The 27,638-nt window shown below is 42.8% G+C and overlaps 1 protein-coding gene across 1 annotated transcript in view; it reads right to left on the minus strand.

Annotated features, from left to right (window-relative positions):
- Positions 1 to 12,278: 12,278 nt before the first annotated feature.
- BEND6 (BEN domain containing 6) overlaps positions 12,279 to 27,638 on the minus strand; it is a 47,763-nt gene continuing 32,403 nt past the window's right edge. The window contains exons 8-9 of the mRNA XM_054022037.1: positions 23,582 to 23,720; positions 12,279 to 14,231 (exon numbers count right to left, since the gene is read on the minus strand). Coding sequence (XP_053878012.1) covers positions 13,958 to 14,231; positions 23,582 to 23,720 — 413 coding nt within the window. The 3' untranslated portion in view covers positions 12,279 to 13,957. The remainder of the gene's footprint in view (positions 14,232 to 23,581; positions 23,721 to 27,638) is intronic.

Raw genomic sequence — 27,638 nt, forward strand, 5'->3', positions numbered from 1 at the left:
TGCTGCTGGCGGTGGTGCAGCCTTCAGAGCTGGGCGCTTGCCCAGCAGCCACTGCTCTCTGGCAGCCCAGCAAACACACACGTCCCTACTAAGGCACGCCAGGAATTGCAGTTCTTCCAGAACCAATGTTGGGAAAGGGACAAGCCAGGAAAAATCACGGACATGTGCTCATATTTCAAAAATCCACACGGACAGAGATCAGAGGACCGAAATAGAGGTCACGTCCGGGAAAACCCGGATGCATGGTAACCCTACTACATGGTCTACTTTACATTATGAGAGAAACACCAGAACACATTCCCAAACTGAAAATTATTCATCAAAATAAAAGGATTTAGTTAGAATTTATATATTTAAAGTAATCTCAAGCCCAGGGCTGTTGTGAGAATTGGCACTCCACTGGATATGTAAGCAAAGAAGTATAATGAATTATGATGTTATAAATTAATGTCATAAGTTGTAAGAACCACACATACTGATTACAAATATAATGTATAGCACCACAGAAATGTAGGGCTCAAAGGGACTGCAAGAGGTCATCTAGTGCAACCTCCAAATACTTATTGTATACTTTATTCTTTTGAAAAATCAGTTTACTTAAACCACAGTGCAGTACCATTTTTAATATCCTAGTGTAACAGAGTGGCCAGCGCCCAAGTGCCCCCTTGTGACAGGGTACCTCTGCAGTACCCTGCTTCTGTTTTCCCTATCTTCAAGATTTGTTAAATAAACTCCACCCAGTCTTCCTTCCAATCACAACCCTTCTTTGGGTTGTTTATTTATTTTATTAACACAACAAAGATCCCCAAAACAAACCCAAAAGAATTTTCCACCCAGCTGAGCACAACGCCTTTCTGAGGCACTGTTTCTTCCTCAGGGACCACTGCAGGAGACCCTTTCTCCCTACAGTTCCCTCACTTCAGAAGACCCCCGTCCGGACAGTCCCCTTCCTATCCTCACTGAACTCCCTCTGACCCCTTATAGAGCAGGTGCAGCAACGCCCCCTTAATTGTCTCAACTGAGAGCACCTGCTCTGACAGAGGGGCTGTCAGGATTCCCTTCCCACTATGAACTCTGGGGTACAGATGTGGGGACCCGCATGAAAAAAACCCTAAGCTTATTTCTACCAGCTTAGGTTTAAAACTTCCCCAAGGCACAAATTCCTTCCTTGCCCTTGGTATCATTGTCACCACAAAGTGATTTAAACAAACATTCAGGGAGGGCCGCTTGGAGCCCTACCTCCCCCAAAATATCCCCCCAAACCACTACATCCCCTTTCCTGGGGAGGCTTGAGAATAATATCCTAACCATTTGGTTACAAAGTAAGCACAGATCAAACCCCCTGGGTCTTTAGGACACTGACAAACAATCAGGTTCTTAAAAGAAGTTTATTTTTAAAAAAAGATAAAAGAATCACCTCTGTAAAATCAGGATGGAAGATAACAGGGTAACAAAAAGATTCAAAACACAGAGGATTTCCCCTCTAGACAAAACTTTAAAGTTACAAAACCAGGGATAAACCTCCCTCTTAGCACAGGGAAAATTCACAAGCTAAAACAAACGATTTCCTTGCTATTACTTACTATTTCTGTAATATTAGATGCTTAGTTCAGATATGACTTAGGGAGCTGTATTTTCCCTGCCCTGGTTCCTCGCTGACCCAGAAAGAACAAAGGAACACAAAACAAAAACCTTCCCCAGGGGCAGCTCTATGTTTTTTGCCGCCCCAAGCACGGCAGTCAGGCAGCCTTCGGCAATATGCCTGTGGGCGATCTGCGGTCATGCGGATTCGGCGGCGTTTCTGCGGGTGATCTGCTGGTCCTGCGGCTTCGGTGTACCCGCCGCCGAAACCACAGGACTGGTGGACCTCCCGTGGGCATGCCGCCAAGGGCCGCCTGACTGCCGCCCTCACGGCGACTGGCATACCGCCCCCCTCCCCCCGTGGCTTGCCACCCCAGGCATGCGCTTGCTGTGCTGGTGCCTCGAGCTGCTCCTGACCTTCCCCCACAGATTTGAAAGTATCTTCTCCCCTCATTGGTCCTTTTGGTCAGGTGCCAACCAGGTTACTTGAGCTTTTTAACCCTTTACAGGTAAAGGAGGGATTTTATGCTACCCTTAGCTGTATGTTTATGACAGGGGCACTGGACCTATTTCAATCACAGGGCGCCAGCCACCCTGTGACACCTTTAAAGGAACTGTTCTTAGAGGTATACATTTTAACAAGCCCCATAGCATCATTTTAATTGATAAATGTGTCAGTACTTTAAAAGTGCTAAAAAGCAAATTGATAAACTATTAAGTTTAATTAGGGTGACCAGACAGCAAATGTAAAAAATTGGGACAGGGGTTGGGGGTAATAGGAGCCTATATAAGAAAAAGACCCCAAAATAGGGACATCTAGTCACCCTAAGTTTAGTAAATCTCTAATGTGATTATACCTCAACTTGCAAAAAACAGCATGTAACTTTTGTTAACTTTCTGGATTAATTTTCTCTCTATCCTCCCTGTACAGTAACTCTGGAAAGGACAAAGTACCTGGTACAAAGCCATTTTGTATTGATAACAAACCAGCAACCTAGCAACATATTTTTCTGCTTGCAAATATTAACACTATTTAATTAACTGTTTTAGAAAAAAATGAAAAGAACTGTGTGTGTGTGTACATATATATATAATTCAGAGTGGTTTTCATATACGATATGTAGTATCCTAATATTATGGAATCACTTTCACATGGGCTGTCTGAGGAAACTGATGAGAATAAGATGGCAAGACAAGGTTCCAGATACTTAGGTTCTCATACTGGTAGACATTCGAAGCATCCATACTCTGTTGATGAAATCACAGATGAGACATGCAGGCTATGTCACCAGAATGTCAGATGAGTAACTGCCAAAGAAGATCTTTTATGGCAAGCTAAAGGAGCTAAAGCACTCTCTGGAAGGCCAGAAGAAACGTTTCAGGGACTCCCTCAAGTTATCCTTGGGGTGTTTCAACATTGACCCAGAGTTTTGGGAAAGATCTTGCTCATCATCGTTTTACCTGGTGAAGCCTCATCCATACTGGAGCTACAGTCTATGAGTAGAGGAGAACTGCTGAGGTGAGCAGAAGTGCCATCAGCGTATAGCTCGCAACAGCAGCATGTCCACTGTTGTTCAAGTAACCCATAGCAACATCTCTTGTTCAGTGTGCCACAGACAGTTCAAAGCTTAAATTGGCCTGATCAGTGACTCGTGTTCACAGAAGCCAAATCAACCAATGATGTCATGGTCATCTTCACACTCGAAGGACAAACAACAATGTAGTATCCTACTATTACGGAAGTTTTGTATGCAAAGGACTCTAGGGTATAAGCACATCATATGGTAATCTGACAATAAGCAAATTTCCTGTTACTATAATTTGCATTATCCCTCTGAAAGTAAAGACTGGGTTGCTGTGTTATGATAGTTTTAGGCCTTTCTTTACCTATGACCTCTAGGACCCAATTCTCTCCTCATTGACACATGCACAAGTTCCATTGGATTCAATAGGGATTGCAGCTGTGTGTCTGAGAATAGACTTGGGACTATTGTGTGCTCTGGTTTTGTGTCTTTCAATATCTTAAGTGCTTATATATTTGTCCATTAATTATCTGCTTCTGATATTGTACACATTCATTTAAACTAAGTAGTTGAAGCAATATATCATCTCCTTATGCCATATGTCCTGTATTTTTACTGTTTAACTATATATTAAAATGTAATAGCTAACATATACCTTAATCACTACTGTTAGTTGTATAAATAATATTTACTTTAAAAACTGATAGTTAAACAGGTATTGTATAGTTCTCATAAAGAAACTTGGATGAACAAGATCCATGTTTGATGCCTTAAATAATATTTACAGTATATGAGCTTAATAGCTGTCCATCATATTATGACGCTGTCACAGCCTCTTGTATGTTTTCTTGTGGCTGTATAGTCCAATCTGCGAGGAACAAGATTGTAAACAGATGTTGTATAGAAATGTGTAGGCTGCCACTGAAGACATGGCATGATGCTTAGCCCTTTTTTTCAATTTCCTTTTACCAAGTTCCTTGAATTTGTCTAAAGATGTTTTGTACTTACTACCACACCTATATGATCCACGTTACACTGCGGGAGCAACAATTCACTCAGCACACATTTCAAAACTGAAAATTATGTGGATCTTTCTCGAAGTGTTTACAACCGTTATTGATAGATGCTATCCATTCAGGTTTGTCCTTGGCTGGGTCTTTGAAGTTATCAATATTTATGCTCCAGCATGTGAACAAAAGTCTCCAGAACAACAAATCAGGGTTTCTGTGGTAGAACCATTTGAATTTCTCCTGGAAGTTCTGTTTTTCTTGCAGAAAAGCATGTGTGCCATTTTCCAGTTTTTCCCTGTACTGCACATACACTAACCACAGACGAGACCCTGGACATATGTGGAGGAGATGTCTCACCTCATCAGCTTTTTTTCAGTTTGTAATCATTCAATTAAAAGAAACAAAAGATATTTTTGCATTGATACAAATGATGGCATAGCTGTTTTCTAATTATGAATTCAGTCATTTGAGGATGGTAAGGATATGCCTGCTCTTTTAATACAATATTTAATATTTATTGTAATAATTTAATTGCAGAAATTCAAATGGTAAAAGCTACATAAAATACTAACATTGTTCCAGTTTTATTGCATCAAATAATTGTGTCTCACTTACATCTACATTGTGGTTTTTTCATCCTTTTTTCATTCATAGTTATATTTGATCACAACTCTGAGAGGCTTTTTAAAAATTAGGCCCCAATCCTGCAGACATGTATGTATGTTTAATTTTATGCAAATGAGTAATCCTCTTGGCTTCAGTGGAATGTTCACATACGTAGGTGTTTGCAGGATTGGGACCTTAGCTGGTAAAATTCTAAAAACAGAATTTAAAAAATACCATGTGAGCCAACACACATATGTTAGGCGGTAGTATACACCATATTAATGGGTATTTTGCACAAAGTATTAATATACATTACACATATATAAGTGTTGGGAAGTTATGTTAACTGATTGTATTATGCTCTCTCCACAGTTCTGTTCATCCATGCCAGGTATCCCACAACACTTTGCAAAGCTGAAGTCAGCTTTGGCATTAGAAAATAGGAAGCCTGTCAAAGCCAAGATACATGAATGGTGTGTCCTAGCACAGGTTGGGATGTACCTCTATGCCAGACTGGTTTGGAACGTAGTGTTCAAAACAGAGATAAGAAAAGTACAGAACAAAACAACAAGTTATGGAACTTGTGTTGCCCTCAAGGCACTGTCCTAGTGTCCTGGCTCTGTGGTTACAGGTACACTAACACAAGTGCCTAGTGGCAAGGAATGGCTCAGTCAGCAGCGGGATTCTCTGCTGTCCCCTAGGCCACACAAGGGTTTAAGGCGAGGTACCCTGACATTTATAGACCGAGACAAACAACTGGGATAAACAACTTACATACCACTTTATGCCTTTCATGACATCAGTTTGATGCCTCCACTTGTTCCTGATATCTCGGACACAACATCCTTATTAATTGTTCTGTCAGACCATTTTATCTTGTACTAGATTGGGGAATATCTGTATTAGACTTCTAAAATGTATTTACGTAAATATCTAGTGCCTAGAACACTAACAACAACTTTGCCACGTTCATGTACCGAACAATGAACTTGTAAGTGTAACCCACACGCCTCCTAGGTGTGGTGTTCTGTCCCATCTAGTGGCACCAAGACCACCTAGAGAGAGAGAGAGTTAATGAGTCTGCTCTGCAGCCTTAGCTAAGAGCCATATGGCTTTTATCTCATGCAGTAGAGGCTCATGTATTTAGCTCCAGAGGTCCCAGATGAGCCCCCACTTGTAACACCGACAGATCCCAGTCGTCAGCGGGCAGGATCTAACCTGGGACCTCCCTCTGGAGCTACAGTAATTGTACAGTAATTGTAAAGTTTTTTTCTTTCTTATTTTAAGTTGTGCATGTGCTCAGTAATGTTGATGCTGAAACAACTGGTTATGTAGTACAATTAATGTTTTATTTAATTGTCAATATAATACCCAGAGTGAGTCTATGTGAAAGCAGATCTCTGATTGTCAGAAGGCTCAAAGCCTATACTGATTTTGTAAGGTATTATAAATAAATATTGGGGGTTTAGGTCCTGTGTTATAGTCTTAATTTTAAAGGAAAAATAACAAATCTCTAGTTAGTGATGTTAGTCTAGCTAGGGTGCATTGTAGCTGCTGTGCTTTAATGGTTCATATTTGGAGTGTTGTACATAAAAAGGAATTTGAAATGATTAATTCTCTGTGTGTGTAACTGTCTTATGGTGAAGACTCGTACTGGATTCCTAAGAAGAGAAAGAAAGTCAATCCTATTATAATTTCCCATTTTAGTATTTGGAAAGTTTCCTATCGAAAATCCAGCTGTAGTCTCTTGCAAGGATAAGAATTCATGCTCTGTGCAAATACTGTGTCAGAGAGAGGAACTGTGTAGCACAGAATTAGTAAATAAATTGATTTACCTCACCTCTACATAGGTTACATTAAATGAACACGCTGTGAGATAAGAATTGCTTCTCAGAAGGAAGGTATGTATTTTCGTATTCTATTGCTTTGTCTTTAGACAATAAATGTAGCTAAGTTTGGTTATTGAGAATTAACTGTGAGTGTACTCAAACAACCTTTTCATCAACAACTGTAACAGACAACAGCTAATTAGTGACATTGCACTTATTATGACATGAACTGCTGATTCATGCTGTTTGGTGATGGAATATGACTTTGGCAAGATATGTGAGCACATTGAGGTCATAGTAAAAAAGGATTAGCCTCCATATTCTGCAGTGCCACCAACCTCTTTTGTCATCAGTTGCTTTGTGTGGAAAGTGGGGGCATATTTAAAAATGTTACTTTTGGGAGTATGATGAGGACTGTGTGGGGCTCACAGGGGTGCACTCTGCTCAGTGACAACCAATCAAAGGGGCTGCTGGAGCGACCAGTCAGGGACCAGAAGGGCCACCTAAAAGGAAGCAGCAGCACCAGAGCAGTCAGTTGCTTCCTGGAGCTGAAGGAGAGAGGCCTGTGTTCCTGGTTGCTGAAAGAGCAGCAAGACCAAGGACAGCTCAGTGCTGGCAGGGACCGGGGAGCAAGAGAGCTCCTGGCTGGCTGCTAGGACTGAGTAAGAACTGATCCTGGGGAGGGCCGCAGGAAGGTAGTGTCTCCAGGGAGGAAGTCCTGGGAGTACGGCCCCATACCAGGGCTGGGACTACTTAAAGACTGAGTCCGGAAAGAGCTAGAGAGACACCAACCGAGGGGTACTGAGATAGGACCTAGTGGACTGTACACCCTGGAAGGGGTCTCTACTGAGTCACATACAGACAATATGTGTGACTTGGCTGGAGGGCTGAGTCACTGAAAAACCACTTGAGAAACCACCGACAGGAGTCACTGCAGACAAACCCGACCGGAAGGGGTGCTCATGAGAGGTTGGTGCCACCCTATTAATCAGATCATGAATGAATATATTAAATAACACTGGTTCTAATGCAAATGCTTGGAGGCCCTAGAGCTAACAACTTTTGCCATGATGAAAATTGACCATCTATGCCTGCTTTTTGTTTTCTGTCGCTTAGACTGTTTCTAATCCATAACTATTTAGTTTTTTAATCATCTAGTGCAAGGAACTTTCTCAAGGGCTTGTTGGAAGGCCAAATAATTATACCAAGAAGTTTTTCTTTATTCAGTTTTGTTGTTATACTCAAACAATCATAGTAGATGGGAAAACGTTTTCATTTTTTTTCTCATAAAATACCTAGATGGACATAATTTAACTGCATTTAAATATAATTTCACCATTTTTTCTGTTACTGAAGGCTCAATAGTCTGTAATTCCCAGAGTCACCCCAACATCTTTTAAAATATAATTATAATACTTGCAACTGCCCAATTCGTTGCTAGTATAAGATGATTTAATATGAGCATACTTTCATTAGCAGCTCAGCCACTACATTTTCAAATTTCTTCAGAATACTTTGTCTACCATTCATTCCTGTTGACTTGCCATTTATTATATAGATTGGTTCTAGAACCTCCTCTTTTCACACCACGATGTGATGTCACCTCATCTTTATAACTTGAAATGAGCATGTTTCTCAACATTCACTCCGTCAATCATCCTCCTGCTCCCCAGGAAAAGCTTGCGAGAAGGATGCATGTGTCTTTCAGTTTGCCCTGAAGATCAGTAAATCTGGGTTGTTGTGAAGTGAGGAAGCCCCCCTGGATTCCCAGTACCCCTTCCCCATCATTATTACTAGGGGAACAATGAAGGAATGTGAATAATAAAAATGTACTAACCATGAAGTTGTGTATGTTCAAAGGAGTATCTCTGGCCCTTTATTTGGAGAGGGAAAAGGAGTTGGCTCCACACATTACTTTGTTCTCTCCTAACCCCAAAGTGGAACCAAGAATTGGCCCATTCCTGCAGCTCTCTCCTAGCATCCTCACTCTCTCACCACTGCCCTCTAAGTTCTCCAGCGCTCTTCCCTCTGCATTGCATCATTATCTCTTCCTTTGCTGCCCACCAGCCTTCTGCATTAGAAGAGCCCCTGGAAATAACCTTGTAGGAGTAAAAAGAACAAGGAGTACTTGTGGCACCTTAGAGACTAACAAATTTATTTAAGCATAAGCTTTCGTGGGCTAAAACCCACTTCATCAGATGCATGCAGTGGAAAATACAGTAGGATGATATATATATATATATATATATATATATATACATACACACACACACACAGAGAACATGAAAAAATCGGTGTTGCCATACCAACTATAACAAATGTCATCAGTTAAGGTGGGCTATTGTCAGCAGGAGAAAAAAAAACCTTTGTAGTGATAATCAGGAGTGTAGCAACATCTTTCAGGGCTGTTATCTGCCTGTGCCAAGAGAAAGCTATTTGTGTTTGACTCCATCTGTTGTGCTTACTGCCTTCAGATGTTGTAAAGCTCCTTGGCTGAACTGCTGCTGCCCATGTCCAAAAGCCTGGCTGGCAGCAAAGGAAATGCACCACAGCCACAGGCAGCTCTGAGGAGGCCTTTCAGGTCAGGGATCCTTTATAATCCAGGCTAAGCCCTCCACTGGCCATGGATTTTGTGGGCCTCTAGCTTTGGGGCTTAGTAAGAACTACGGCAAATAGATGAGAGGAGTTTGGAGAACAAGGAAAGAGGCTGATGAAAGGAAATATTCAGATGTAAAAGGAGAATGCAGAAGAACAAAATATGACATTAAGACAGTAAGTTTTCATTTTTGTATTTTTATAGAAAGTTGCTTCAAAAATATGATTAAGTATATACATTAATAATGCAATACATACAGGTTTATGTACAATATATACACGGTAGCAAAACATCCTTTCACCTATATTTCATCTATGGTGTTAACACCATGAGCCAGAGCCTTCTGGCATGTTGTTTTATCTTCTTTCATCTTCAACTTATCTACAAGGAAAACCAGAGATGTCAAAGATGGAAAAGACCTATTAGAACACCTAGTCCATTCCCCTGCATATGCAAGAATCTTCTTTACAGTGAATTTATTAGTGCATTGTCATATAAACTGGGCTTTCAGCACTTTCGTTGGGAGATCCCATTTCAGAGCCTATTACATCTTACTGTCAGGACATTTTTTTTGACATTCACCCTAAATATTCTCTTTCTTCACTTCATCCTGTTACTTATATTTATATCCCCTTAAACCAATCTAAATAACGTCTCTATCTCCTCCACATTTAGACCCTAACATTTACTATATGCTCTGATCCTTAGTCACTGCTTAGCCAGGAAAAAATATGGAGCTCTGTTAGTTTTTTTCCACTGTAAATGAGTTCTTCAATAACTGTTTCTCTTCTGTGAACTCCCTCCAATTTGTCGATATCTTTTTGGGAATGAGATGCTCAAAATTAAAAGCAATATTTCAGATGCTTCCTGCACCCAAGCTTACACTGGCCCATGTGTCACTAACAGATTTCTTGGGAAGCCAGGAGTCAACAACAATCCTGCAGAGAATTATGGGGTAAGTCTGTCTCTAAGGTTTCCAAAGACAGAGGTCCCTCTCAATCCTACTATCCCTCCCTATCCTATCCAGATTGGACACATGACCAGGGAGGAGTATAAAAATATTGCTCAGGCATGCAGGAGTGAAAGCAGGAAGGCCAAATCACACTTGGAGTTGCAGCTAGCAAGAGATGTTAAGAGTAACAAGAAGGGTTTCTTCAGGTATGTTAGCAACAAGAAGAAAGTCAAGGAAAGTGTGGGCCCCTTACTGAATAAGGGAGGCAACCTAGTGACCGAGGATGTGGAAAAAGCTAATGTACTCAATGCTTTTTTGCCTCTGTCTTCACGAACAAGGTCAGCTCCCAGACTGCTGCACTGGGTAGCACAGTATGGGGAGAAGGTGACCAGCCCTCTGTGGAGAAAGAAGTGGTTTGGGACTATTTAGAAAAACTGGACGTGCACAAGTCCATGGGGACGGATGCACTGCATCCGAGGGTGCTAAAGGAGTTGGCGGATGAGATTGCAGAGCCATTGGCCATTATTTTTGAAAACTCATGGCGATCGGGGGAGGTCCCGGATGACTGGAAAAAAGCTAATGTAGTGCCCATCTTTAAAAAAGGGAAGGAGGAGGATCCAGGGAACTACAGGCCAGTCAGCCTCACCTCAGTCCCTGGAAAAATCATGGAGCAGGTCCTCAAGGAATCAATTATGAAACACTTAGAGGAGAGGAAAGTGATCAGGAACAATCAGCATGGATTCACCAAGGGGAAGTCATGCCTGACTAATCTAATTGCCTTCTCTGACGAGATAACTGGCTCTGTGGATGAGGGGAAAGCAGTGGATGTGTTGTTACTTGACTTTAGCAAAGCTTTTGATACGGTCTCCCACAGTATTCTTGCCGCCAAGTTAAAGAAGTATGGGCTGGATGAATGGACTGTAAGGTGGATAGAAAGCTGGCTAGATCGTCGGGCTCAACGGGTAGTGATCAATGGCTCCATGTCTAGTTGGCAGCTGGTTTCAAGCAGAGTGCCCCAAGGGTCGGTCCTGGGGCCGGTTTTGTTTAATATCTTTATTAATGATCTGGAAGATGGTGTGGACTGCACTCTCAGCAAGTTTGCAGATGACACTAAACTAGGAGGCATGGTAGATACACTAGAGGGTAGGGATCGGATACAGAGAGACCTAGACAAATTAGAGGATTGGGCCAAAAAAAACCTGATGAGGTTCAACAAGGACAAGTGCAGAGTCCTGCACTTAGGACGGAAGAATCCCATGCACTGCTACAGACTAGGAACCAAATGGCTAGGTAGCAGTTCTGCAGAAAAGGACCTAGGGGTCACAGTGGACGAGAAGCTGGATATAAGTCAACAGTGTGCTCTTGTTGCCAAAAAGGCTAACGGCATTTTGGGCTGTATAAGTAGGGGCATTGCCAGTAGATCGAGGAATGTGATCGTTCCCCTTTATTCGACATTGGTGAGGCCTCATCTGGAGTACTGTGTCCAGTTTTGGGCCCCACACTACAAGAAGGATGTGGAAAAATTGGAAAGAATCCAGCGGAGGGCAACAAAAATGATTAGGGGTCTGGAGCACATGATTTATGAGGAGAGGCTGAGGGAACTGGGATTGTTTAGTCTCCAGAAGAGAAGAATGAGGGGGGATTTTATAGCAGCCTTCAACTACCTGAAGGGGGGTTCCAAAGAGGATGGAGCTCGGCTGTTCTCAGTGGTGGCAGATGACAGAACAAGGAGCAATGGTCTCAAGTTGCAGTGGGGGAGGTCTAGGTTGGATATTAGGAAACACTATTTCACTAGGAGGGTGGTGAAGCACTGGAATGCGTTACCTAGGGAGGTGGTGGAGTCTCCTTCCTTGGAGGTTTTTAAGGCCCGGCTTGACAAAGCCCTGGCTGGGATGATTTAGTTGGGAATTGGTCCTGCTTTGAGCAGGGGGTTGGACTAGATGACCTCCTGAGGTCCCTTCCAACCCTGATATTCTATGATTCTATGATTCAAAGTCAAACTGGCCTGCCAGCTGCTTCTCTTTGATCAGCCACAGTGGAATACTCATAATTCAGTGGACCAGGCTAAAGGGGGTGGTCAATTCTAAAAGGCAGGGACCATGTTTACCAAGGAGCTACAGCACCCACAGCAGGAACATACTTCCTGTCAGACCCTGTCCTACTGTCTCTCCAAACCAGCAAGAGGAGGTATGTCAGACACCATGGGCAGCAGCAGCTGCTATCTTTGTCCTCCACAGTCCCTTCCTCAAGAGAACTGCCCTCCAGATCAAGAGAAGCAGGAGCCCCTCTCCCCCTTCATAACCTGCTTTCTAGTCCCTGGAGAAAAAGGGAAGGGACTCTTCATGTTCAGTGAAAAAAGGGATATTTGGGACTTGTGAATCAACTAAACTTCGTAGAGCCAGGGCACTAGCAGAAAGGAGGCCTGAAGAGGCGATCATGACCTCAGCTAGCAGAATCAGGTGTCTATCCCCTGCACCTCCTCCCATGAAGTAAAACAGAGTGGGAAGCTGTGGGAAATGGAGTGGAGAAAGACACACAACTTTGTTTAAGGGACACTTTTTCAAATTAGACAGGACTCTGAGTGCTGCCAGGTGATGTTATCTGCCTTCGGGTTACTGTAATTTGCCTTTTCTCTCTCACCCTTCTAAGAAATAATCTAAAATTCACCAGATCACATATAGGACCCTCTGGGGACTAATATGGAGAACTGCCCTGGCAAATTCCTTACACACTGGCAACCATACCCCTACTATCTCCAGAGGAGAAAAGATGCTCCAGGTCCTCCATGCATCTAGGCCAGGGGTAGGCAACCTATGGCACGCGTGCCGAAGGCGGCACACAAGATGATTTTCAGTGGCACTCCCGCTGCCCGGGTCCTGGCCACCGGTCTGGGGAGGGTTCTGCATTTTAATTTAATTTTAAATGAAGCTTCTTAAACATTTTAAAAGCCTTATTTACTTTACATACAACAATAGTTTAGTTATATATTATAGACTTATAGAAAGAGACCTTCTAAAAACATTAAAATGTATTACTGGCACGTGAAACCTTAAATTAGAGTGAATAAATGAAGACTCGGCACACCACTTCTGAAAGGTTGCTGACCTGTGATCTAGGCCAAAAGAAACCTGAGCCTCTTCCCAACTCCTTAGAGATAAAAGTGAGCCTTAGCTCCCTCTTCTCCGCCACTCCCTTTATTTATTTATTAGGGCAAAAACAGAAGCTCCTTTGAGAAGCACTCCCTGCTGACCCAACAGTATCCTTGGCCTGGATCAAGAAAGGGAACCCCTTTGGGGTTTAGGTGCCTAGTCTCTGTAGATCTGGGTCCTTGAGTCCCTGTTTTTCCATCCCTCTGAAGGCTAACACTATCTGCATCATAACACTCTCTGTCCTTGTTTCAAACCTCTCTGGATCCCTTGGATTATAGTAAAGAACCTTCTTCTGTCTAGAAGACTAAAGATCTCTCTCTCAAATGTATAGATGGGTGTTTGGTCTGGGCTGTGAAGCTCCTTGTGGTTTTATTTTTGCCATTATCTTAAATAGTGTGTCTATTATCTGGTTATAAAGAACATTTGTATTATTTTGGAACAAGTTATAATCCATTCTGAACTACAGTAGGGCATGCATGTATTTTATAATATCATAAATCTGAAGATATTGACGCATTTTGAATTTTTCTTCTACACTGTGGGATTTTCATTACAAATCAAAAAATTAGTCCCAGACCTCTATTCCTCTTCCAGTATCTTTGCCAACTGTTGCTAGGTTCTGAACACACTATTAAGTGTCACTTCTTCCTGCCCATTTTCCACTGTCCCCATCCTCCAGTGTCTGGCTGAACCGCTATGAAGGATCCACTTTTACTTCTTGTTGGAGCTCCTGAAATCCTGTCTGCAGCCCTGGTTGGGAATAGGAGCCAATGAGTTTCTGCTTTGAGACTCCATGCTGGAAGAAGTTGGTGTGACACCACCTTGATGAGCTTGTGTGCTGGGAGGAGGAGGAGCCAGAGAGCTGTCGCCATGCTCAACTGCTGTGGGAGGAGCCGGTGAGTCGTCATCCTGCTGATCTTGTGCGCTGGAAACAGGAGCCGATGCGGTTGTGTCCTGAGTACTGGGCGGAGGAGCTGGCGAACCACTGTTGAGACAATTAATATCTAAACTAGGGGTTACTGAAAATAGCTTTGAGACTCCTACTGCTCTTAATTTCTGAGCGACAGAGTCTGTTTATTTATTTAACTTTAGCTCATTTCCTCCTTTGGCACTCTCTTTTTCCTTGTCTCTCCTCAGCCTGATGGTTTTCAGATGAAGTTATTTTCTCTCTGCTTGGGACCCAGTAGTGAAGCACTTGTAGATCTGAATTGTGGCCTGGATTTTGAATTTTTTTTTTTTTAATTTGCTCCCTGCAGTGCCACCAGAATAAATTGGTTATTGGCCTGTGCATGAGTTGTTACTGCAGCATTACATTATCTGCTCGATTTTTCTTGGGCTCCCTTCCCTGCACTCTATTTTGGGGAGGTGTCCTGAAGGGGCTAGAGATCTACTGAAATCTTTTAAATCTCTTTTCTAATTTGGGAGTATGGTTTTACATTATCAGTTGACCATTTTGGAAATAATTATCCCGGAGATATTTTTTCCCTTTGCATTAGTGGAAATTTGGGCAGGGCAATGGCATATATATATATATAAAAGAATTCAGAGGTTCATCTTGTGCCTACTGCCCAAATATCCAAACTTTAGTGCTTAGAGGACACCTCAACTAATACTGTTATTTTATTTATGGCTTCTTCCTTTGTTGTTGTAATTGAATCAATATAGATTTGTATTTGACCACACAGATGTTGGAAGTACTTTTAAATCAGTGGTTGATACAGACTTTTTAGGGCCAGAAAACTTTAGGAATGAGTGGTCAAGGAATAAAAAAAAATGACATGATTGTCTTTAATTTTGTGTATAGCCCAATCCATCTAGGATATTATTACTAAGTACTTTTTAAAGGAAAAAGAATCTACATTATGAAGATACTGTGATACTTGATTAGATAATACTCTTGTTAATAAAATAAAAATAACAGTACTTAGCTCTTATACATTCTGATCAGCATCCATTGGATTAGTGGAAATTTTCCCATTGGTTTCAATGGGCATTGGATTGGATATAAATGCAATTTTTAAAAAGGGATGGTAAGTATTATTTAAAAATACTGCCAAAAGACCTTCCCTTTTAATTATTAAAAAGCAATTGGGAAAGTTATGATAGTATTATATCTAGCTCCATCTCTCATAGTTTCAGGAATACTTGTATCTTTACCGCAGCAGAGGAAGCAAGAAAGCAGCAAAGTTTGTGGATCATCAGGCCAGAAAAAAAGAAAAAAAAGAAAAAAAAAAGAGATGGATATAAAAAAATTAATTTGCTGCCATTGCAGGGACCTTGGGCATTGATTCACTTTGGTCCCTCCTATTCTCTGCCTGTGGCATGTAATAGATTAGTATTCTGTGAGCTGTAATACTTTGGTCTATTTTCAGTTCTTGGGTTTAGTGTACTGGTCTGGGTGGTGGTGGTGACCTGTGATATTCAGAAGATCAGACTAGATGATTTGGTGGTCCCTTCTGGCCTTAAACTCTATGAGCATTCACAATGGAGACCAAGTAAGTCTCCTTTTCTTATAATGTATATAGTGTTTATATTATTTTTCACAACCTGTGTGAATTTTTGAAAAATATACTTTCCGATTTTCAGATAGTTTTATAACATTGTTTGAGGCTATTGCTGCTTTCATGAAACAAGACAGATTATAGTGAATTGACACATGGGGTGTAATACAGATAACAAAGGGATAATCTACACGTGAAGATTAATCCAGAATAAAATAGTGTGTAAATTTAAAACAGATTAATTATTCCTGATTATCTCCATGTGTAGATGCTAATATTCCACAATAAGAGTGTTTTATCCCAAATTAACTTAATCCACTGTGAATCCACTTTGGAAGTGGATTAAGTTTATTTGCAATAAGGCACTCTTATTCTGGCACTATTATTATTCTCCATCCACAAATGGAGTTAGTCAGGAATAACTCCCCCTGTAGACAAGCATAGTGATTGTTTTAAGGGGCCCTCTCATTCTTGGGAGAAATAGCAAAAACATACAATACAGTAAATTGTATTCTATCCATGCAGGTGTATTTATATTTTTTGGGTTGTGTGTTGCCTTATTGTTATCCAAGGAGTGAAAAACAAATATGGAAATTCTTTCACTTGCTATTGTCTCAGTGGTTCTCAAGTAATAACCCATAGACCACTGGTGGGGAGTGGAGCACTTCCAAGAGGCTTGGGGAGTAGCAGGTATCATAATAGATTAGTGTAGTGTCTGTTAGTTTTCAAGCTTCTTACAATGTATAGTGTATTCAAATACTGTAATAGGATTTGGATTATTACTGGACCAATTAAACTACAAAATATAGAGTACATCTTTTTATCCTATATGTCTGCATCATTTCTTTCTTTGTCAGATGTTTCTTTTAGCATAAATTCAACTGTGATCATATTTATGGATGACACCAAAACTGTAGGGGCAGCAAATACATTACCCATGCAGCTGATACTGCTAAACTCAAGCCTCCCTTCCTGGGTTTAATCTTTATTCATAATTAAAGTAACAAAACCTTAAGACAAGACTGTAGTTACCAGTCTAGGTCCTGAGAACTTTGTTAGTAAACCCCTATGACCAGTCACAGAATTGCAGGATCAGGTTCACAAGCCTTAGTCCCCAACCCTCCTGAATGAGGAGTATGGTCTGTCTCTGCCGGAAGTCCTGCTCCTCTCTGTATCCCCTCTTTTGCCTCAGAGGGGCTCTGGCCTTTTCCATTCCTTAGTGAAGCTAATGAAATCCACTCGTTCTGGATAAAGATGAGTAGCGGATCAGCTCTACACTTCCCTACAGGATCTTACAGCCTGACACCAGGTTACAGTTAGAATTCTGAGGTAATCTATCTTCTACCTGACTAGAACAGGTAGGGGGGGAGGGATAGCTCAGTGGTTTGAGCATTGGCCTGCCAAACCCAGGGTTGTGAGTTCAATCCTTGAGGGGGCCACTTGGGAATCTGGGGCAAAATCAGTACTTGGTCCTGCTAGTGAAGGCAGGGGGCTGGACTCGATGACCTTTCAAGGTCCCTTCCAGTTCTAGGAGATGGGATATCTCCATTATAAAAACTAAAAAAAACACTGTAGGGTGAGATCCTTATCTCCTCTCCAGCCCCTTTACACCAGATACAAGGATCAGTGCAGCATAAAGGGTCCCTAGGGGTATGTCTACACAGTAGTGTAAACCTGGGCTTGAGCCTGGACTCAAGCCTAATCCTCCTTGCACCCACACACTAATTGTGTTAACCTAGAGCTCCCAGGACCCTACAGGACTGGAAGGTCCAAGCCAGTGTTAAACTGGGATCTAGGGTCTGAGCCCTATTGCTTTCCTGTGTGCTTGATTCAGGTCCTGGAAGTCCTCCAAGGTGTGTGTTTTCATCTGAAATCTAGATTTTCAAAAACAAATAAACCATCCTGTAAGCGAGTGGACTCAACCCTGCGGTGCTACCTGCTGGTCTCTTTCAGGAATTAGCTTATCCAGCTTCCAGAGCACCCTCTGCAGGCTGGTGATCCACCTTACTGCTGGCCCCCCATGTCCCTCCCAGGACCCCAGTGCCCCTTTCTCTGGGGTGCTGTCCCTCTGGCAGTAACCCCTCAGTCTCAGGGTCTCCCCAACCAGGGGAACCCCCACCCCCTATTCCCACCTTGCCTCCATGTAAGGCTACTGCCAGTCACCAACTAGCCCTCATTCCCTGGGGCAGACTGCAGTGTATGCCGCTCATCATTGGCAAGGGGGGGTTTGACCTGCTGCCTTCTTCTATCACCCAGTACCTCTATGGGCCTGGAACCAGGCCCTACAGCCTGGGGAGCCACCAGCCTGGAGCACCCCTGCTCCTCTGGCTTTTCCCCAGCCCTGCCTCACTCCCAAGTACCACTCAACCTTCCAACAGCCAGGCTTGTCTCCCTCCACAGCTAGAGGAGAGACTGATGAGCTTCTGGCTGCCCTGGCCTTCTTATAAGGCCTGGTTAGTCTGTTTGGGGCGTGGCCCCAGCTGCAGCCACTTCCCCCAATCACCTGGGGTTTTGCTCCCAGCCCCAGCCCTCTGCAGGGCTTTTCCAACCCCTTCCGGCTGCAGCTGGTGCTCACCCTGCTACACAGTCAAACAAAAACTCTTTCATTGAACGTCCCATTTTAAAAATGAAGAACTACAAAGTTTCATTTTAATAGTTTGACAGCCCTGGAGACTGATGTCCTGATTATCCTCAGAACAGGTCCACAGGGGCATTTTTCTGCCAATGTGACTCAGCCTAGAGGTGGAGAGCCCAATTCTCAGATTAGATGGTAGTTCAGTGTAAAGCCTTCTCAAACTACAGTCATTCTACTGAGACTGCCACCAGTGGAGCTAATTATGCAGTTTTAGGGTACTCGTGTGCTCCTTATGGACACCTGAGACCCATCAATAGCACTGTCACAGTTGGGGAAGTGGGTGGACAGTAGAGTTTTCCTGCAGTGCACCATGTTTTTAGGGCTAGAGTGTCGACATTGGTCAGGGGGCACTAGGCACTTTAGGATATGTTAACTTTGTCTCAGGTCTGTGCACTGCAGTGTGGATGCCAGAACCGTAGGTTTGAGCATGGATCAGAAAATTCTTAACCTGGGGTTAAAATGCAAGGTAGATGCTCAAGACCAGGGTTCCCTGACGTAGGTCAGCTGTCTTGAGCCCCACTTACCCTAGGCTTACATTGCTGTGTTGCATATTCTAAATGTCCTGTATTTGGTTGGGGGAGTTCCCCTGGTGCAGGCATTGTCAAAGACAGCTGTAAGGCTGCTTTCCAAGGGCTCATTTGTAAGCCCTGGTGTAAAGGGCATGCCAGGGGTAGGACTGGTGAATGTAGAGATGTGTTAGCGGTGAGGCCGTAATGTACAGCATTGCTCTGATAAGATTCTGAACAGCACTGTGGTTCACACAGCAGTGTGGGGATGCTGCTGTAACATAGACAAGCTTCCAAGGTGGTCTAAATATGCTGGGGACCACTCTACTGGAGCAGCCCAGGATCAGGCATGTCCCGGACTGTGAACTCTGTGCTGCCCCTCTTAGAGGCGCAGCACAAAATCTCACCGTCAGTGTTTAGTCATAGATAGGAGTTGAAAATAGACTACATGTCCTTTACTGTTAATGCTTTTATTTTTTTCTCTGGGATCAGTCAGAATTTTGTATCTGTGAGTTTTTGGTGACTACGGATTGTGTAGTTTTGTTTATACTACATTGTATGTAATCTCTGTTTTACTACCACACAGAATGTCTTGTAAAATATTCAGATCAATAAAAAGTAAAAAGTCCAAATCCTCGATTGTTTGCCACTTGGATCAATGTAATATGCAATCTGGCTACAACGGATGATGGTCTGAAAGATTGACTTAAGACTCAGAGACGGAAAGCTGAATTCTGAAGTGGCAGCTACAGAAGAAACAATTGAAACCCCTCTCTCAGATCGAAATCTGCCCCCTGCAGTGTAACACTTAAGTGAATAAAAATAAATTTTCTTATGTTTCAGATGTATTTACTGCCTGTCCACCTGCAGCCCCACTGTGATTCCCAAGAATCCCCTATCCAAGGCCAGAATTTTCCTGGCATGGTGCCTCTGTTTAAGTTGTATATCTGTGAAACCCTGATTTTGTTTAGTGATACAAGCTATTAACATGTGCTGGGTATCTCATGTTTGCCAGTATTTGGGACTGAAGCTGGTGGATATGATATTCAATTAGTTTCCAAGGTATCTGTTAGATTGTAAACTCTTTGGAGCAGGGCCCATTGTTTGGTTATAGTCTTAGCTTTATACATTATCTAGTACAGATGGCCCCTCCAGTCCATAAATAGGACCTCTTGGCACAACTGCAATACAAACAATGAACAACAATTGAATAATATATTCAACAAAGCATTTCTGATAAACTTTAGAGCTATTTGAATAGAGCAAAATACACCTGGAGAATAAATTATGTGACAAAAACCAGTAAATTTGTCAAATACCTTTCATTAATATTATATGACTAGCTCTATTTGGTAAGGGGTTGCGTCTAATAATGAAACATGAATTTGGCTCCTGGAGAATTTTCAGTCTGCGAAAACATATAACAGTGTTTCTGTCATTTTCTGAAAAGTTTATAGGAGATGTTTTGTAGACTGTGATAGTTCGTAACTGCATATAGTTTTTGTTATACAGTATCTAGATTTATGTAGATATTACTGTATTTGCATTGTTAAGGCATTGTAATGTTAATTACATTGTAATTAAGTTAGGGAGAAGAAAGCAGTTAACAGAAGACTGAATTCTGCAATAATCTACTAGATGTGAAAATGAAAAACATCTAAAGTGAAGTAGAGACCCCTATAGGTTGTTCTCAGAAGGAGGCTGGAAACATAGTGAGTTTGCGCTTGGTTTGGTATGCCCTATGGTTTTGGAGTGTAGTGATGCCCTGGTGAGCCGCTGTCCTCCCAGCCCTCTCCCTGGCTCCCTAGCCACGGATCCAGTTCCTCATGGAGCTCCCACAACAAGAAGAGCTTCCATGAGGCTGGAGGAGAATGCTGAGGAGCAAGTTTCCCAAGCCTGTGGAAAGTGAGAGGAGAATTTGGACCTACAAATTTTATTACTCAGGTACTTTGTAGCAATCCTACTCCGTCACTTTTAGCCCAACTGTAACAGGGACAGTCGCAGTGCTAAAACAACCCCCCTATACCACAATGCATCACAGTTAAAAATAAAATATTCTAGCATTCCAAATAACATGTTATTTTTTAAAATTTAATGCAAAATGCCATGCAAATAAACATGGCCACTCACTTTATGATAGTACTTGGAAGACTGCTTGAGGCATCAAGGAGGCCTAGTGGCTTGAAACACTGGGGTATGAATCTTTAACACAATTCATCTTGTCGCTGCAATAACAAGATCTTTGGCACAATATAACTGCTCTGATTAATGCCTAATCAATATTTCACATGAATTTAAAAGGTGGTGTGAGTCACACCTATGTAGTATTGATGCTGAAAAACAGGAGGAGTCTGACAGAAGTACTGTATGCAACACAGATTTGTCTGTTCCATTGGGCCTTTAAGTGAATTGACCGTTTAGTGGTTGACAATGATGTAGGAGAATGTGGACCTTTGGGAGGATATTTCTTTCCAAAAGTCCTAACGTAAGGTCAATAGTTTTGTCCCTCATTAAAGAGGTTTTCTCCAAAAATCTCCACTTTTATTGACTTACAATGTGTCATATAGGTCTCATTTTCTATTAAACTCTAATTTTTTTGAATGACATCTGAAAACATTGTAATAGAAATTGGTGACTTCATTAAAAACAGGGACAGGTTTAGTATTTTTAGACCATACCTATATATAAAAACTGAGAATAATGGTAATCATAATTAATAGCTCTTATATGGCATTTTTATCAGTAGATCTCAAATTGCTTTATGAAAGAAGTCTGTGGAGTGGGCTAAGAGTAGGAGAAACTGCACCGAGAAGGATGGTGTTTCTCCATGACATAATCCCTGCCTCAAAGACACGGGTCTTTAACAGGTAAATTAATGCAAATCCTGTCAGTATCATCTTATCCAGGTAGCAGGAGTTTCACTATCATAGCACTAGAAAATCTAGTTGAAGCACAGAACTTCTGACCGTGTCTTTTGGATGTCCTGAGATCTGTGCAGAACTTGAGATCCACTGGGGTTGGGGGCTGAACCTTGTGGAAGTTCAAGTTTCTTACACATTTAATTCATATGAAGCGGACAAAATGGCTTTATAACAGGAAGACTAAATAATGTAGAATCTATAATAGATATATTCATCAAATTAGTCTGTTACTGATTTTGAGGATGTTAAATCTTCTGTCTTTTCTTCCCTTAACTTATTTGCCCTATGTGATCTGTCTAGAACAGGGGTTGGCAACCTACGGCACACGTGCCAAACACGGCACACAAGCCGGTTCTGAGTGGCACACAGCTCCCCTGCCGCGGTCCTGGCCCCCACCCCCACTCAGCCCCCCCGCCCACCGCTCTCCCCTGAGGGGGCAGGAGGCAGAAGCTTGGTTCTGCAGCAGCCAAGCTTCCCCCCTCCCACGCTTCTTCCCCCAGCGTGGTGTTTTCCTGCCCCGCCTCCTCTCCCTCCCTGGCCAATCAGCTGATGGCCCTAGAGAGGGAGAGGGGGAAGAGCGGCAGCGTGCAAAAAGCTCCGTAGAGGAGGCAGAGAGAGGTAGGGACGGAGCCTGAGGGAAGGGGGTGGAACAGGGCATATCCCTTCCAGCCCCCTGCCCTGAGCCACTCAGGAGCACCCCCACGAGCCGAGCACCCCAGCCCTCTGCCTTGACCCACTCCACACACACACAGCCTTCTGCCCTGCACCCCACACATACCCCAGCCCTCTGCCCTGAACCCCCACCCCACCCCAACACACACCCAGCCTTCTGTCCTGCACCCCCACAGCCCCATCCCACTGCCCTGAACCCCCTCACCCACTCAGCCTTCTGCCCTGCACCCCTCACACCCCAACACACACCCAACCTTCTGCCCTGCACCCCCACACCCCCCATCCCTCTGCCCTGAACCCCCCAACCCCAACACACACCCAGCCTTCTGCCCTGCACCCCCACAGCCCCATCCCTCTGCCCTGAACCCCCCCACACACTCAGCCTTCTGCCCTGAACCCCCCACACCCCAACACCCCCCCAGCCCTCTGCCCTGAACCCCCCACACCCCAACACACACCCAGCCTTCTGCCCTGCACCCCCCACAGCCTCCAGCCCTGATCTCTGAACCCCCCGCCACACACACCCCAGCCTTCTGCCCTGACTCCTGAAACACCCCCCCCCACGTCTGGGGTCCTAGCCACAGGCCCTGATCAGCCCTCTGCCGGCCTAGGTGAACAGAACCCCAGGCTGGCAGCGAGCTGAGCAGGCTGTTGGCGTAAGATCATCATTTTAATTTAATTTCAAATGACGCTTCTTAAACATTTTGAAAACCTTGTTTACTTTACATACAATAGTTTCGTTATATAATATAGACTTATAGAAAGAGACCTTCTAAAAATGTTAAAATGTATTACCGGCACGCAAAACCTTAAATTAGAGTGAATAAATGAAGACTCAGCACACCACTTCTGAAAGGTTGCCGACCCCTGGTCTAGAATGAGCAGCCTTGTTGTGCTGCTATGTAAATAAAGAGTACTTTTCTATTTTGTAAAATTTATACAAGGATGTGAAAGGATCTCCATATTTGGCAACTGTATCGGTATGAACTTATATATGAAAGATAATTTTGAGATTACTTTAGTTTCTGTTACTGCAATGGCAGAGACACATATTGAAATACATTTGGGAGGCAGGCTTGCCTTTTTTTAAAAAGACTTACCAAAAGCTATGCTTTTGAAAAACAATTGAATTAAGATCTTTGCTTATAATTGGTTTCTTGGTGCAATTGTTTAGCTTTTGCCCCATCATTCTCCGAATCAAAGCATCATCTGTATTTGGAAATAACTGTTTTGTGATTCCTGCAAAATAAAGAGATGACATTTATGAGACCTTCAGATCAAAGTGCCAAACCAGGGAAAATATTAAGTGTATGATCCAAGTTGCATCAATTGGGCTTATGAAATGTAAACATCCAAAAGAGACTTACTTTACTCTTTTCTGTATTTGGCCTCTTTGCTCCCCTTGCCCACTGCTCTGCCTGGTTCACCAATTTCCGATCTGGTTTTCTCCTTAAAATATTGCTAGTCCTACTCTTACTTTGTTGGGCAACTCAGAAGGAAGTCCATGACCTTGATGACTTCCTGTACTATATTCTTCCTATATATACTCTGCCTTTCTTCCTTTATCTCTGTTCTCTTCCTGGCCAATGAATCCTAATCCTACCCTCTTATCAACTCCCATGACAGCTCTTCACCACCTTTGTCTCTTCTTACTTCTTCCTCTTCCATTTCTGTTCCTCCTGCTCTGTCTGCTCAGGGGCTGGCTGACTTCTTTGAATGCAGCACTCACATGACCCAGCAGGAGCTCTCTACTTCCTGCTTCCCTGACTCCCTCACAATCCTCACCTCCGCCTTTGATTTTATCTTCTTTTAACCATGTGTCCCACTATGAAATCTTCTAGTTTCTATTTTCCTGAAACTCTTTGATTGGCCAGCTTGTTCCTATCTCCTCACACATCCTAAAACATCTGACTTGCTCCTCGTTCCTTCTTGGTCTCTTATCTGTTGCTCTCGCTGTTTTGACTCCTTCTTATCTGCATTCAGGCATATTGTTTCCCCTCACCTAACAAAATCCTCCTTTGACTCCTGGTCTCTTTCTATAGCCTCCCCTTTATTTTTGAGCTGCTTGTCATCATCTTTCTTGACACTTCCCTATTTGGGGGTCATTGCTTTATAGCCTGCTTCCAAAATTCATGATTTTATGCCAGACTGTCAGGCAGATTGATCTCTCTGAGGTCCATTGATATTCAGTCCATGTACTGAGTCTTTGGTCTCTCCCTTGGTCACCTTCCATCCACAATCATGTCAAGAGCTATACTACTGATATAACTCTCTGGGCTCTGCTGAATATGCCCATACTAAAATAGCCTAGTCTCCCTCAACTTGTCTTCAACTGGAGCAACTCGCATTAAGCCTCTTCTAAGTTCATTTTGTTTCCTGTCACAGAGTGTTCAACCATTTGACCATCTCAACATCTTCATTTCTGTGGTGGGGAGCATACTAATTTCCTTTCCTCTGGCTGGCCAAGTCTCTATTTTGTACATTAAGATGGGTTGAATTACATTTTATACACTCTACCTTTTACATCAGAATGTAAGAACAGCCACACTGGGTCAGATCAAAGGTCCATCTAGCCCAGTATCCTGTCTTCTGACTGGCCAATGCCAGGTGCCCCAGAGGGAATAAACAGAACAGGTAATCATCAAGTGATCCATCCCCTGTCGCCCATTCCCAGCTTCTGGCAAATAGAGGCTAGGGACACCATCCCTGCCCATCCAGGCTAATAGCCATTGATGGACCTTCCTCCGTGAATTTATCTAGTTCTTTTTTGAACCCTGTTATAGTCTTGGCCTTCACACATCTTTTGGCAAAGAGTTCCTTTTAACTTTATTGGCATCTTTGTATCATAGAGAACTGGGATCAATGCCTGCCATTTGCACCATGCAGCTTTAGTACAATGCTTGGCATCTTTCAGGAGGGAACCAGAGTCAGCCATTGATCCTAGGAATTTAAATTTTTTCACCCTTCTAAGCTCTCTGCCTGTGATATCCTTTATGGTGGGTCCTCCCTCCTCAGTCATTTTCTACTGTAGCCCTATTTAGCTTTGACTCTGGAACTCATTCCATACGTATCATGGAAAAGATGAACATATCCTTCTGGCACACTTCTCCATGATTGTACACCTTTTCTAGGTTCGCAAAGACCTTACCCAGTTACTATCTCTTTTCTCTGAACTTCTCCATGAGGATTCATAGTGCAAATATGACATCAATTGTGCTCTTTCCCAGCATGTACCCATGCTGACTCGTCCAAACTTCAACCATATCTTCACGCTGCTTGTATAGCTGTCTATTCCCAGTGCCTTGATTCCTGCTCCTCCACCTGCCTTTACAATTCCCTCCTGTTTGACTTCTGCCCACTCCATTCCACTGAACTTGCCCTCACAGCAGTCACTAATAATCTTTCCCATTCCAAGTCCAGCGTCTGTTCTCCAAACTCACTCTGCTCAATCTTTGCTGCCTTTAACATCATCAAATACCCACCTTTCTGTTACACTCTCTCTTCCTTGGGCATGCTTAGCTGTCATTTTCTTCTTACCTGTCTGACTGCTCCTTTGTGCTGCATTTGGTAGGTCCCCCATCGCCTCTCCCCAATATGCTGGTGATTCTTAGGGGTCTGTCCTTTGTCCTCTCCCCCCCCCCCACCCACTGGCACTTGGGAAATGGATGAGGTCATCAAGACCTCTCCTCTTACCTCTGTTGATGACTCCTCAATCTACCCAGCTATCTGTCCAGGCTTGCATCTCTTCCTAGCTCTCTGATACTTCAAGAATGGCCTCACGTTTTTTAAAAACTAAACATGGAAAAGACCTTCTAAATCTTTCCTCCTACAAACACACTTTTTCTATCACTTTTGACAACTCCAACTTCCCTGTGTTTGTTAAAATCAAAATAAACAAACAAACTTTGGAGTTATCTTTAGCTGCTCTTTTCTTCTTTTTAACTAAAACTAGGTACTTCCCTTATCTTGTCACTCCTCCTTCTATAACACTTCTAAAATTCACCCTTTTCTCTCCACATGTGCTGCCAAAATACTCGTTCATGCCATAACTATCTCACCTACACTACTATAACCTCTTTCTCTCTTCCCAAATTGCTTCTCCCTACTCCAGTCTAGCCACCACATTGACATCTAAAATAACCTTCCTCTTCTACATTAGAACCAGGTCAATCCCTCAAGTCTCTTCACTATCTCCCTCTCTCTTTTGGCATACATTTCAAGCTCCTTGTCCTCCCTTTTAAGATGACACCCAGCTCTGCCCTGCCGACATTTCACTGCCTGTTGCTAACCATCTTGCCATCCTACACTTAAAAGAAACAAGGTAGGAAGAATAATTAATCTCCTACTCCCTCTTTCACATTTGGGTCTTTGTTTTTCACATTGCTCCTTAAACCTGAAATGAACCACCCTTTGGCCATGTCTACACTACCCGCCGGATCGGCGGGCAGTAATCGATCTATCGGGGATCGATTTATCGCGTCTCATCTAGATGCGATAAATCGATCCCTGAATTGACGCCTGTACTCCACCTCGGCAGGAGAAGTAAGCGGAGTCGACGGTGGAGCCACGGCGGTCGACTTGCCGCCGTGAGGACGGCCAGGTAAGTCGTAAGATACTTTGACTTCAGCTACACGAATAGCGTAGCTGAAGTTGTGTATCTTAGATAGATTCCCGCCCCAAGTTTAGACCAGCCCTTTCATGGGCACCAACCATCTTCTGTCTTTAAGCCCTTCTATTAAGCCCTACTTTATTTGCCTTACTTTCCATTCCTGTGCCTCACCCAATCTTAACCTCTTTCAAAATATCAGAACTTATGTTCACTCACTACAAAATATAGCTAGCTTTATTTATATTTATATAAACTCTTGTCCTCTCTTTGCCTACCGTTTGACTACTTTAGGTGGTATTTTTAGTTTCTGTAAAGCATCATGCAATATTACAGTGCTATATAAATGTTTAATAATAAATATTAATAATCCAAAATCCACATAATACGAACAAAAGGTATTTTGCTTTTTACTGATTCTGCACTTTTAACAGTAATGAGATAATAAATGTGAAAAGACCAAAACAAATACAAATGAATTAGTAACATGAATGTGGCAGTTGAAAGTGTGACGAAAAATAAGACACAGTGCCATATCAAGTAATATAAAC

This window comes from Malaclemys terrapin, chromosome 3 (assembly GCF_027887155.1).
Source record: "Malaclemys terrapin pileata isolate rMalTer1 chromosome 3, rMalTer1.hap1, whole genome shotgun sequence".
Classification (NCBI taxonomy): domain Eukaryota; kingdom Metazoa; phylum Chordata; order Testudines; family Emydidae; genus Malaclemys; species Malaclemys terrapin.